The sequence below is a fragment of the Chiloscyllium plagiosum genome, chromosome 9 (genome assembly GCF_004010195.1).
Source record: "Chiloscyllium plagiosum isolate BGI_BamShark_2017 chromosome 9, ASM401019v2, whole genome shotgun sequence".
NCBI lineage: Eukaryota > Metazoa > Chordata > Chondrichthyes > Orectolobiformes > Hemiscylliidae > Chiloscyllium > Chiloscyllium plagiosum.
This window is the reverse complement of record NC_057718.1, coordinates 22,724,987-22,739,969: the sequence shown is the minus strand read 5'-3', so window position 1 is coordinate 22,739,969 and position 14,983 is coordinate 22,724,987. Positions and strand designations below refer to the sequence as shown.

At 38.3% G+C, this 14,983-nt stretch overlaps 1 protein-coding gene across 1 annotated transcript in view; it reads right to left on the bottom strand.

Moving 5' to 3' along the window:
* ryr2a (ryanodine receptor 2a (cardiac)) overlaps nt 1–14,983 on the bottom strand; it is a 749,067-nt gene that overhangs the window by 72,554 nt on the left and 661,530 nt on the right. Inside the window, exons 80-84 of the mRNA XM_043695572.1 lie at nt 14,064–14,140; nt 10,917–10,990; nt 8,447–8,464; nt 3,980–4,060; nt 2,983–3,071 (exon numbers count right to left, since the gene is read on the bottom strand). Of these exons, the coding sequence (XP_043551507.1) occupies nt 2,983–3,071; nt 3,980–4,060; nt 8,447–8,464; nt 10,917–10,990; nt 14,064–14,140 (339 nt within the window). The remainder of the gene's footprint in view (nt 1–2,982; nt 3,072–3,979; nt 4,061–8,446; nt 8,465–10,916; nt 10,991–14,063; nt 14,141–14,983) is intronic.

The following is a 14,983-nucleotide window of genomic DNA, read 5'->3' as shown; positions in this document are numbered from 1 at the left end:
ATGACACGACCAGCTATCCTTAGTAGCCACATACTCAGATGACAAGCAACATTAGTTCGGCTGGGACAACACTACTATTATAGGACAAGCCAAACAGAGAACAGCCAGGGAATTCCTAGAGGCATGGCACTCATCCACAGATTCAATCAATAAGCACATCGACCTGGACCCAATATACCGGCCACTGCAGCGGACAGCTGGAACTGACAACTGGAAGCGACAGATTCAAACCACTACAAATGCTGGAGGAAACATCACAGAAGCGCTTCACAGGAGGCTCCCAAGCACTGAGGATGTCACCTAGAATTTGCAACACAAATTCCCAGCTCGGCGAACAGAACCACAACAATCAATTGCAATAATAAAGGTTGAGAAATATAAAGAGAAATTAGCAGCTAACATTATTTACAAATTGTAGCTAAAAGCTACTGTTCTAGTTCTGTACTGTAACCAACATAAAACATGTCGAGAAAGGCTCTTCTAGAGTCATAGAGATGTACAGCATGGAAACAGACCCTTCAATCCAACCTGTCCATGCTAACCAGGTATCCCAACCCAATCTAGTCCCACCTGCCAGCACCCAGCCCATATCCCTCCAAACCCTTCCTATTCATATACCCATTCAAATTCCTCTTAAATGTTGCAATTGTACCAGCCTCCACCACTTCCTCTGGCAGCTCATTCCATACACGTACCACCCTCTGCGTGAAAAAGTTGCCCCTTCGGTCTCATTTATATCTTTCCCCTCTCACCCTAAACCTATGCCCTCTAGTTCTGGACTCCCCGACCCCAGGGAAAAGACTTTGTCTATTTATCCTATCCCATTCAAAGTAAAAGGTAGACAAGAAAGGGTGGGATCTATAAGAAAATAAATAATCAGGAAAATATAAGATTGGCAAAGATGCTTAATATATACAAAAGCAAAATACTGTAATTTCTGTAAGTAAAAACAGGAAATGCTGGAAACACTGCCAACAACTGTGGAAAGAAAAACAGACTTAACATTTCATGTGACTGTCCATGAGAACTTTCTGATGAGAGGATTACAGAAGTTTTCATGATGGGTCACAGATCTAAAACATTGCTCTGCTTAATAACTCTGTTGCTTCTATATTCAGGAAGCAGCATGAAGGACCTGCCAGAGAGAACAACCAACTAATAAAAGTATTGAACAAGTTGCAGTTTAAAAACTGACCAAGGTATGGATGGTTGGACAGCCTACAAGGAATACATTGTGAAATATTGACTTGCCTCAGCCGCAATGTACAAGTGTCCCATTTCATTTTACCAGATACATTTCTCGTAATGTGTGTTCCTCTTTCCAGGCAGGCTAGTTTCATGGATGTTGAAAGTACATCAAAGCCTGGAAATCATGAGTGCTCTACAAGGAATGCAGGAGATCCATTCCCCATTCTTCATCTTCCCTTTGGGAGACTGTCCCAGTGGATCCCCAGCTGCAGCATAAGACCATAACATATGACCATAAGATAGAGGAGCAGAATTAGGCCATTTTGCCCGTTAAATCCACTCCACCATTCAATCATAGCTGAAATGTTTTTCAACCGTATTCTCCTGCCTTCTCTCTGTAGCCTTTGATCCCCTTACTGATTAAGAATCTATCTCTTAAAGACATTTATTTAGCTGTTGTGCACAGACAGCCTGAGGTCAGTGATGCCAGCTCTGAGTGGGAGACAAGCTTAGTCTTATCCTTTCATTTCTTCATGGGATGTGAGCTTTGCTGGTGATGCCAGTATTTGATGTCTATTTAAACACTAAATAAGCTTTATGCTCCTCATCCACCCAGGGTAAAAATCAATGCCTTTATTTATTTAAGGCACCAGCTTCAGCAGAATTCAGATCATTTGAAGATTAGTTCTCTCATGAGATTCCAATTAATTCAGGGGCTAAAGTAAGGCCACTTATACCTGACTTGGCCAACAGAAAGCATACAGGTGGTCAGTTAAAATCAGCCAGGCAACTCACCTACAAATTTCCCACCTACAGAGAGAGCAACCAATTAATATCACTTTAACTCATACATGAAGTGTATCATCAGGCTGTGACCACATTATAAACTGTGCCTTGAGAAATGGAGTCATTTTGACTTTGACTTCCATTTTAGTTGTTTTGGCATCACAGGTAAACATTCATATTCCACCAACATATTGTTTAGATTTATTATGAATCTGGTATTATGGCAAAGATCAGATGTTCTTTTTTCCTGTAATGTTGACTGAGCAATAACTATGGGCCAGAACACCCTTGCCCATTCTTCGAAATGATACTCAAGGATCTTATATACCTACCTGACCATGCAGGTTAGGCATTAGTTTAGCATTATGTCTAACAGGATGACACATCCATCACTTTTGTGTTCCTTCAGTATCAAACAGGATGGTCAGCATTGGTCTTCTTATATTCACTTAAGCTTTCAGAGTGGAACTCAAACCCAGGAACTTGTGGTTCAGAGGCAGAAATGCTACCAACTGCACTACATCTGCCAATAAAACAGTGTGAAGCATCTGAGGCTGGAAGAGCACATTCAATGCAAATTTCTTTTTCCCTTATTTGTCCACAGGTGTGCTGTTTTGGAATCTCATAGGAAACATTCAGGCCCTTCCTGTCCTGGGCTATCTATTTCCTGCAAAAGCCTCCCAAAACTCCTGGTTGCAGTTTTTTCTATACCATCAGTGGGCCTCCTGTCAGTCCAACGATAGCCCAGTCTCACTCAGATGTCACATTTCACACATTTGGAGCAAACAGCTGGCTGGCAACACACAGATGTATCTCAGGAGCTTCAATTTCCCAAACCTCACATCACTGAAGTCCAGCACATTTGCCACCTGTCTCCTGGCCACCGGAATCTGACTGTTGGTTAAAACAGGGAATAGGTTGCATAATACTTACATACTACTGAACATGCACGCTTTCTTTGCTCAAGATCTGCTCTAACCAGGATGAATTATCTCTGACACACAGTACCTGAACTCTCAAGAGGTAGTCCACAGTTGAAATGATGATATTGACTGTTGTGTTGTTGCCCGTCTGGGTTCGTAGATAATTCTGGAAATCTTTAGACAAATAAAATCAACATTTTAAATGTGAGCTGGGATCCAAAACAATGATGTATCTTATAATAACTACAGCACATGGGCAGGTTAAGAATAACAGACTGATACTATTTAAATAGCAACCCAAAGGTAACAAGAGCAATCAATAATGATAGTCCAATCTGGAGTATCGAAGAATTGGCCTGTTATCTCTACATTTTTCTTGCAAATGTTTTGTGAGGCAATCTTGCTAATTTTATTTATGGAGGCCCTTGTCTTTAGTAAGAGAGAAGGTCTCATTTTATGACGTCTGGTGAGTTTTGCCACTTCTCGTTTACTGAAGTCTTATTATTTTATGTAGAGACAAGTTTTGTTATTTTTTCTGTTAAGGGATGTCTTTGCTCTGTTTCTGTACAAAAAGGCTATTTTTATTAATCACTTTTGGTTTGTCTGGGTCATGTCACTCTTTAGTGCATTGGGACTAAATTGGGATTTTATAACTTGTGAACATAGATAGGATTATTATTTTCTATAAAGAATCTCATATTTTTCTGTGTTTGTCTTTTCATAAATTTGTGTATGTGGGCCTTATATTTTACCATTGAGAGTCTGGCATTTTTATGTTTTTTGTACAATGGGTTGGTTTGGAATTTCGGTGCATGTGAAATTCCCAAATTTACATCTCGCATAATCTTACATGGTCCTTGAAATACATATCTGGTTTCCACCCCAAAGATTGTACATTCCTGGCCTCAATGATGCAAAAATCCTTTCAACTTCAAAGTCGGTTTTCATCACAATTACTACATCAATAGTTTACCAGTTAAAAGGCAAAACTAAATGTGAATACAAAAGCCATCAGTTTTTCAACTGTAGTATAATGCATTGTCCCTTGACCAATGAGCACACACGCAGCCTTTGTTACACACCTGAGTTGTGACCTTCACAGAGCAGCTGGAGAAATCGAAAGAGATCACACGTAAACTCATCATCCTGCATCACCTTCTCACCTACAAGATGTCAGTGATAGTGAGAGTGCAGTGCGTCAGTATCAGGAGCCTGGCAATGTGCATCCTAAATCTAAATCGTTTGCACACTTTTAATTACATTACAAATATATTTATATTTATATATATATATATATATATATATAAATGTATATATATATATATATCACCTAGTTTCCCAATATTGGCTAATCATAGCTACTGTTCTATCAGAAGCCCACACAGTGCACTTCACAGATAGAGAACAAATGAAAACAGCACGCATATGACTATTAAAAATGAAACCTGAAAACACTCAAAATAAAACACATGAAAACAATTTTAGAAGTTGACATGGCTATTGCCAATGTTTATTGACTCCCCTGAACTTATATATTTTATAATTATTTATATATATATTCAAATACATAAACAAGACAGCCGTGTATGTGCATATAGGAGAAACTGAGGACTGCAAATGCTGGAGATCAGAGTCGAGATTGTGGTGCTGGAGAAGCACAACTGGTCAGGCAGCATCCCAGGAGCAGGAGCATCGAAGGCCTGATGAAGGGCTTACGCCCAAAATGTTGATTCTCCTCCTCAGATGCTTCCTGGCCAGCTGTGCTTTTGCAGCACCACACTCTCGACCCTTGTATATGCATGTGTAAGGATTTAAAATGCAAAACATTTGATGATTCATAATAATTTCAATTTTTCTAAAATGCACTAACTTGGTCAAAAGCAGAGGCTGGCCTTTCATGATGCTTCATTAATGACACATTGGGAACATTGGGGCTACAGTGTTAATTAGGTTGCTTGCTTAGTTAAATATGTAATTACATGAGCTCTAAGGATGATGATTCTGCAAAGCTAGGTTCAGAGATATAGCTGCTTCTTGCTAATTTAGTTGTGAATCCAAGTGGGCAAGGAGTGTCTTACAGGACATAAGTTGAGATGATTGTAAAAGGGTGAGTGCTGAATCTTTAATTTAAATTATAGTTCTTGATCTTTTCTTCAATAGTCTCATATTGAATCCAATGTGTCATGCAGCTCTTTGAGATTGAACGTGTACAGAAAAGGAAATTTACAGGAGCTTGTGTAAACTTGCAAATGTGCTTGAGATGTCCAAAACAATACTCATGGGCGGCACAGTGGTTAGCACTGCTGCCTCACAGCGCCTGTAGACCCGGGTTCAATTCCCGACTCAGGCGACTGACTGTGTGGAGTTTGCACATTCTCCCCGTGTCTGCGTGGGTTTCCTCCGGGTGCTCCGGTTTCCTCCCACAGTCCAAAGATGTGCGGGTCAGGTGAATTGGCCATGCTGAATTGTCCGTAGTGTTAGGTTAAAGGGGTAAAGGTAGGGGTATGGGTGGGTTGCGCTTCGGCGGGTCGGTGTGGACTTGTTGGGCCGAAGGGCCTGTTTCCACACTGTAAGTAATCTAATCTAATACTCCAGAATCTAACAGCCAAACCACGTTCATCTTAATGTTTTTCTTAACATTGATATTTGAATTGGCTGAGTTCAGGATGGATCTCAATGGAAGACAGGAGAAAATTGAACACCTGCATGACACCTGTATTCCATGTAATGGAATACATAGCTATAAAGAAAGGAAACAGGCCTTAATATATTTTGATAAACTGAAATTTGTGGAGATTCCCCAAGCCGTATCTATTGTGATACGAAGTTAGGTGGACAGGCAGGTAGTACTGAGGAAGTGGGGAGGCTACAGAAGGATCTAGACAGGTTGGGAGAGTGGTCCAGGAAATGGCTGATGGAATTTAACGTGAGCAAGTGCGAGGTCTTGCACTTTGGAAAAAAGAATACAAGCATGGACTACTTTCTAACCATTTGGAGTACTGTGTCCAGTACCTCAGGAAGGACATACTGGCACTGGAACGTGTCCAGCGGAGGTTCACACGGATGATCCCTGGAATGACAGGTCTAACATATGAGGAACGGCTGAGGATACTGGGATTGTATTCTTTGGAGTTTAGAAGATTAAGGGGAGACTTAATAGAGACGTACAAAATAATACATGGTTTGGAAAAGGTGGATGCTCGGAAATTGTTTCCGTTAGACGAGGAGACTAGGACCCGTGGACACAGCCTTAGAATTAGAGGGGGTCATTTCAGAACAGAAATGCGGAGACATTTCTTCAGCCAGAGAGTGGTGGGCCTGTGGAATTCATTGCCACGGAGTGCAGTGGAAGCCGGGACGCTAAATGTCTTCAAAGCCGAGATTGATAGATTCTTGTTGTCTAGAGGAATTAAGGGCTACGGGGAGAACGCTGGTAAGTGGAGCTGAAATGCACATCAGCCATGATTGAATGGCGGAGTGGACTCGATGGGCCGAATGGCCTTACTTCCACTCCTATGTCTTATGGTCTTATTCACTTGAAGTCTACTGTTATAGAAGCAGTCCTGTCCTCACAAACTCAGCATAGTTGGGTAATGGAACACTGTTCAAAGTTAAGTATTAAAAGCTGGTTCCACCACTCCACTGAGTACCCAGTCTTTGCTGTGCTGCCTCAGGAAGATATTGAGCAAGTGCCTGTGAGTATACTGTGGGAAGAAGGACATATCAAACAAAGGCTCATTGTTAGGCCACTGTTGTACTGAAAACATTGCTCAACTATACCATATTTTAAACATTGCAAGAAAAGGAGGGTAGCATAAAGTATTTTTATAATAAGAAAATAATATTTGGTTGAGTATTCCAAGTTACAAACTTCAGCAAATGTCACTTTTGTTATGAAGGTGTAGGGGTTCTGCACCTTTAAGCACAGAGAGTCATAAATCTTCATAAAACCTTGTGTGTTGAATCTTTCAAATTGAACAATCACATTTAACCAAACTCCATGAAGGAGCAAACATCTGAGCTCAGTTTTAATCAATTAAACTAATCATCAGAACCAAACCTGTTGGACGTCGGCCATGAACCATGTCAACAATTCTAAAATATGAAGACAACTCACAATAAGTCATGGATGATGAAAAAGGCTAATGCTTAATGGCTTTATGACTTCACATGGGACTTTTCAGATGTATAACTACAGATGGAGTACAGTAAGTGAAACAACGATGTAGTGAAAAGAAAAACCAGAAATGTTGGTAGTTAGTGGAATGTGAATGCAATTACTGACTAATCTTAAACACTTTGGCTGAAAAAACATACTGGATCCAGAAACATTGGAAATTATCTTTGTTCTGTGGCCATGGGCCTAGTGAAAAATGGGATTGATGTAATAGGAGATTGGAATTACAATTAGGTTTCTCATGTAATTTTAATGCAAGATTGGGGTTGCTCTTCTGAATGCTATTTACATGGAGTAGAAACCACATCCAGGAGAGAAAACAAGTGCATAAATTGCTTCAGATGTTGAGCGGTCACCTCAGTTCAGAATCTTACATGTGTGATATTAAAAACATTTATTACGATTATCAGTACTCATAATTGACTGGTATTACAACTGTGAATCTATTCCAAAGATTTCAAATAGGTTGCAGAGATAGTTTGATCCTCACTAAACCTGTTTTCTCATTTTCAGACACCGAGGACCTCAATGGAGGTGATCTATCTTTTTTTGTATTCCATAAAAATAGTTTTTTCAATTTTTTGAAAGTGGGACTTTTCTTGTTGACTACAATTCTCAACATGGTCAATGAAATTAGACCCTTGCAAAACAGCATCCGCACTTTGGAAACTTTGACTGAGAACTAATTGACCGTTCTTTTCTTAAGACTAGTATCTCCAGTCTGTGTTATGAAACATTTTTCCATTTCTGCAACCAGTATGCAATTCTGATTTCTGGAGTTTTATGTTTAACAGGCTGAACCTAAATAGCCAAAACAATACAAAGGCTTTTCTGCCTGAACTTCACATTGCAAGATATGCAAAGGAACCCAGTTGCAAAATAGGGTAGATAGTAAAACACACAGTAAACTCACACAAAAAATGTCATCTGCATCACAACAAATAACCAGCGCCATTGCATTTTAGTTTTTAAAGCAACTGAAAAATTAAATTAGGTACAAAATTTAACACTAAAAGTCTTTTAGTTGTTACTTGCACATCGACAGGTGCAGCCATAAAGCCACATTGAATACACAACAAATACTACAGTAACTGTACACCACAGTTTGGCACATCCAACCACCGCATCACTGCCACTTAACGGCTCACAATTCTTACATCTAGTGTGCCAGTTACTGTGCAAATCCTGAGAGAGAGGCAAAACAGGTGTGAAGTTGGCTAAAAGGCTTAAACTTTTCTAAAGCAGAAACAAACAAAAATATATGTTGTTTTTTTGTATTAACAACTATGTCTAAAGAGTGCAAATTGGCAGAGTTCAGGACCTGTACAGTGCTGACACAAGGTAACAAAGGAAATGGCAGAGTTATAATTACCGCGCTCATGAGTGATGACTGAGGAGGGGAAGACAGAACAATTGAAATCAAAAGAAAAAAAAGATGAGGTTAGGTATTAGAAATTATACTCAACTTCGTTCTAAATTTTATAAGAATCGGGTAGGTTGAAAGAGGGGAAAACAGAATTGTAAAAGTCACACGAAAATAAAACCATATATTAAAGAAACATAATTATACACATCTTCTTAGTTCATATTTAATTAGTAACAAAGGGTTTATGTTATTTTAAAAAATATTTTTCAATAACTAACAAACCCTGTGTTGAACATTTATTTATGCAATGAATTCAAAATGAACAATTCAACACATAATTACCTTTTTTCAACAAACAAACACATGCGCGCGCGCGTGCACACACACACACATATCCTTATGCACAGGTACATAGGTTTAATATATAGTGCTGTTGAAAAGGTACTTGAAAAAAATTGTGCAGTTCAAAAGTCCTTTTTTGTTCTTTAATATCTAATCCTACCACCTGCTGAAAATCGAATTTGGTTGATTGGTTTTAGAATTTGGTAAGCAGTAACGTCTTTCTCAAACAGTGGTAGTTAGTGAGTGATTTAGCATTCATGAAACACAACATTATTTTTGGTACATTTTAACACAGTCACGTAACAAGTGAACAAGCGATAGATATATCATGACTAAATGGCAATGTCTATTGAATGGTATTTAAGAAAATTACACTGAAGGATGGTTCAAAGTCAAGATGATAAGGACAAAATAAAAACAAATGTGTCCGACTTTGAAAATGGAAAATGCAGCAGTATGATTGGCTTGTGTATGAGCAAAATAGAGGCTTCCAGATCAAGTATGTATTCATAAACATTTTTGGAATAGTTCAGCTTTTGATCTCTAGGCTACAAAGAATACCACGAAAGATTACATTAAGCAGATACTTTTGTTCTGAGAAAGTAAAATGTGTAATCTTTTTATAAGTAAGGTTGCATTGCTGCTAGTGCATTGTGCATCTATTACACGTTCTTCTTTACTCAGTTTGGAGGATAGAGATTCAGAACGAATTTCTGACACTCATAGACCACGAATCACCATTTGTGGTCATGTACGATATGGCAGTCATCCATATGTATTTTAGTAGAAGAATTTATTACTTTGTTTGATGGTAAAATGGATTAATTCTACCATTTCTTTATGGTAGAATTGCCATACAAATCTGTTCACGTGCTGCCATCACAAACAATATATAGCAATAGGAGTAGACCATTCAGCCCTTTGAACCTGTTCTGCCAGTTAGTGAGATGGTTGATTGGGATTCAAACTCCTCCCCTTTGCCCCGCTAATACCCTTGGCTAGCAAAAATCTATTTACTTCAAATATAACATGATTAACTGAGCTACCAACCAATACCTACTGCAGGACAGAAAATGGAATACTTCTATCAGCATTTGTGTGAAATCGTGTTTCTTAACTTTTGTCTCCAAAATGGTCTGGCTCTGATTTCGAATTACATTTCCAAGTCATTAACTTTCCAACAGCTGAAAATTATACCACACTATCAACTCTTTCAAAAATTCTAAAAAGCTCAGTCAAATTACCTCTCACTTTTCCTCATAATTTCATTCAAGCAGCCCCATCACATTTTGATGTGATGTACCCTCTCCAAGGCCTTTCTAAGGTGCAGTGCCCAGGTGTGCACACTACACTCTCAATATGATCTTACCAGACTTTCAGATGGAAGGAGAAAATCTTTCTTCTATTTACATTCTAGTCCCTCTGAAATAAAGGCTGAATTTCCAGTCACCTTCTTGATTTTGTTTTTTTAACTTGACTGCTATATTTTTGTGAGCTGTGTACGGCAATTCCCAAAATATTTCTGAAGAGTGGTAGATCATCATCATTGTCAAGAATCAGTAGTAGATGTTGCCATTTACCATTCTTTCTAGATTTTGAAATATTGCAATACAAATGCTTTATATAAACATAACTGCAGCGACAGCAACTTCCTTTTAGTTAATTAATTTCAATGATTAGTCATTTCTGAGCATTTTAATAGAATCATTAATTTAACAATGTTTGAAACAGTGCAGGGATTATTGTCAGCCTGTGAAATACAGTTGCAAAGAGAAACCTAAGAATGGAATCCCATGTTCAGCTTTATAAATTAGTATTCCTAAAAAGAATACACATTTAGCTGTCATTAAATATTACCCCTTGGGTTTAAAATTATGCCATACCGGTATGTAAATATTTACCACATATGTATAAAATTCTTCCATCTCTAAAGGAGGAATTATCCAATATAAAGCAAACAAGTTTACAGCTTTGTTAATTGAGCAAAGGAAGACTTTTCATACAAATGCATTAAGTGTTTGCATGCTAGCTAGTAATTCATGGCATTATTACAAATGAATCGTGTAATTTTCTTTACTTTATTAGAAAGCTTAGAAAAGATGACTAGAATACCAAATGGTGTTTCAGCATATACCTGATCCCTCTTCTGTCACCATGCCAAGCCCTTCTGCTTTGTTTTGGCGTTCAAATGCATTTAGATCAAGTACACTGCAAATAACAAAAATAAATAAAGAAATATATGTTTTTCAATCTTTTTGTAATTAAAAACACGAAAATGCAGGATTTTAAAAATGCCGATCATGCTCAATTGATCCACAGATGATAAAATGTTGATAGCTGTCAAACAGTCAGAAGTTTTTTTTTATCTTTTCATAATACATTATTGTGACAATGCATATTTTGAGCTGTGTCATCTTTGAACTTAAAAGGGACTCCAGATTCCAAAAGGTGGATATCAAAAGCCTGAATATCTCACTCCAACCATTTGCCTCTTTTAAAAATTATTTTAAGAATTAAGCCTGCAATTAAAGATTTTCCACTTCTTTTTTGAAGCTGTCAATTACTTAAGGAAATGGGTAGAGAGTAACGGTGGCACTGTGGTTAGCATTGCTGCCTCACAGCACCAAGGTCCCAGATTCAATTCCAGCCTCAGGCAACTGTCTGTGTGGAGTTTGCACATTCTCCTGGTGTCTGCGTGGGTTTCCTCCCACAGTCTAAAGATATGCTGGTCAGGCGAATTGGCCACGCTAAATTGCCCATAGCGTTAGGTGCATTAGTCAGAGGAATGTGGGTCTGGGTGGGTTACTCTTTGGAGGGTTGGTGTGGACTGGTTGGGCCGAAGGGCCTGTTTCCACACTGTAGGGAATCTAACTTAATATATCCAATAAATTATTGATAACCTAAGGCATCACTCATCAGCTATATGTTTGAAATTCAGTTGCAGAACTGTGCAAGAGTCCATGCAGAAACACCTGTATTGTGCAAGTCATTTTAAATCTGTGGGATTTCAGGGTTGATGCCATATACCAGTCATTCAGCATTTACCGCTTGGTCAAGGTATAGAGTGCAGTGGCTGTAATGAGGTCAGCCAGCTGGACTTCGTAGAATATGAGTTCTCTGATTAGGGCTGTTAATCCAGTCCTATCAGGGAGCCCTGGCTGACAGATATTCCTGATGAAGGGCTTTTGCCCGAAACGTCGATTTTCCTGCTCCTCGGATGCTGCCTGACCTGCTGTGCTATTCCAGCACCACTCTAATCTAGAATCTGACAGATAAAAAAGCGAGTGTCAGAGATATTGCCACTCTGATAGCTAACTCTGAAGAGGCAGTTGCAAAGTTAAGGACTGTTCATACATAAATAAAAGGTGACTTGGTGACGGGATTTCATACGGCATATTCTCTAAGTAAGCCATTCCCACCAGTAAACCAAAAAGTTCAAGAACCATCAGCTAAACTATATGAGGTGATCACAGTACTCCTTATATTCAATAAACTTGCTGAACTTTTCAGAATTCCCTAGCTCAAATGCAATACATCAGAACACTGACTACCAAGAACTATCTAACAACTAGAATATCATCACCAGGAAGGACATTGCAGTTTCTCAAGGAAGTGTATGCAGAGAAAGGGCTGCACAGCATTCCAAGTCATTGCGAATTCTTATATTTTGTGAAAATTGCACATCCGCACAGTCGGGTCTTGTTGAAAGGCAAATCAATAAAATTGATCCAAATATTCATGGCACTCACAGATCAGCTGTGAATTCATCAAGTCACTGAATCCAAAAACTGTGTTTTGAAAGAGAACTTACTTTCCACTAATACCTTGGATTTCTTTAGTACTTAAATAATGATAAAACATAGTTGCTTCACAATCTAACATTTGGCTGATGCTGTGAAATCAGACTTTAAGAATGTAAAAAAATGTTTCTATTGTCAAATTTCTAAAAGTAAGTGTAGCATCTGATGACTGAAAAGAAACTCACATAATAAATTAACAGCTGTGAATTTGCTCTGTTTCCTAAATAGAGTTGTATTTGCACAACATCGCAGTTTCTTTACTGGTGCTTGGTAAAAACCCTGGAACTGTCTTCCTAACCACAGTGTGAGTATATCTGTCCACTGATATCTCACCTTCTCTCACTTTCTCAAAGGCAATTAGCATTGGGGAACAAATGCCTAGCCAGAGATACCCATATACCATGAATAGATAAAAGGAATCCCTTCATCACAAATGTTTTTTCATCCACCTAGTATCAGATCCGCTAGGTGGTAACAGTGACAAGAATATTTGGGATTTTGGTGACTGACAAGTCAAATAATGGATATCCTTAACTAATAAGCGTTAATTATTGAGTGATAAACTGAGGAAGTATGGAGAAATTGTAGGATTAGCTAGTGAATTAACCATAACGCCATATCAAATCTCTGTCCTACCTATCTGACTTTAATATTGTCATGACTGCACACAGTGTACAAGAAACAACTGTCATCAGCAATACTCAGACCATCAAATCAGGTATTAAAAAAATGAAAAGGAAATAAAGATTGGACTGAGAGCTGAAAGGAGGCAGAAAGGAAAGTTAGAGCGCATTTCAAAAACGTTTTGAAAATTGTTATTTTAAGGTATTAAGATTCCACATTTTAAAATTTTCACTTGCTGAGCAAGAACAGTTGATTAACTATTCTTAAAGAAATGGCACATAGTTAAACAAATATTTAAGCTGTAATTACGAACGAGATTTAAATTCTGATGTTGAATTTAATAATTAGCAAATGCATAAATGCAACAATTTCATAAAATTCTGTGGGATATTAAGCACAGAATATGGTTTCCATAGAGTTAATAACCGAGTGGTCCAAACTGGCTCAGTAACTCATGGTTAATTTCCATTCCTGGGTTATTTCTTCCGTGCCTCGGTAAACAGCCTATTTGCACATTAATAACAGCATGAATTGTTCACTTGCTGTTATTTTATCTGTGATTTTTCTGGGTCTATACATGATTGATTCAAACACAAGTTTTGTGTCATGGATGACCTGGAGAAAAAAGACTCCCTTAAAAATGAAACATTGCATTCTCAATCCTGGAGTTACCAATACAAACATGATCTAGAGGTGAGATCATTAGTGAACTGCTGAATCGAATTTAACTCAAGCTGGCCATATTCTGACCACAATAATTAAAAACTTGTCGAAGTCAAAATTAACTAAAGGAAGTGCCAAAATCCCGCTCATATGGGAGAAAGTATGAACTGGAGGAGGGCGTGTGGTAACCTTACCTGCAAGACTGCATGAGGCCAGCAAGACTCTGAAAGAAACCTACATCCTTCTTCTCTTTTAGACAGTCAAGCATTTTCTGCAGAAAGTTAAAAACAGACCTCAAGTGATGGACTTATGACTAGAAGTTGCACCATTGTCCTGTATTAAATACTTATTACAATTCCTATTAAAATCTATCACATGCAAAGGAGGTAAAACATTTTCTGATGGAGGATGAGTCAAAGGAAATATATTTGAGATGATTAGACAAAGAACCAAGTATGGAGGTCCTATGGCACACTTGGTAACAATATTGCCTCTGAACTAGAGCTCAAATCCCTTTCACTGACTCAATAGCTACAAAAGGGCTCTTTAAAACGTGGTTCAATACTTGTTATGTAGGTTGCAAATCACATCATTTGCCAAAGGGACAAGAGAAATTGAAGATGAATAAAATAAACAAGAGAGAAACGCAATGTGGATTCCATAACAAGTCAACCATGGGTAATCTGAATTGTTTGTGAAAATAAACTGACGTAATAGACAGAATATCTATGGATACAATTCATATGGACTTCCAGAGGCATTTGGTTAGTTCCACTTTCAGGAGATGACAAGCTAACAGGAAAGCTCATGGAATTAAAGGTAAAACTCTGAGATTGATCTCTGTTGCCTATCACCTTGTAAATTACAATCTCAGGTACTTCAAATTGGATGAGGGTAGAGCAGTGGATGAGGGTAGAGCAGTGGATGTAGTATACATGGATTTTAATAAGGCATTTGATAAGGTTCCCCATGGTAGGCTTATGCGGAAAGTCAGGAGGCATGGGATAGAGGGAAATTTGGCCAATTGGATAGAAAACTGGCAAACCGGTCGAAGGCAGAGAGTGGTGGTAGATGGTAAATACTCAGCCTGGAGCACAGTTACAAGTGGAGTTCC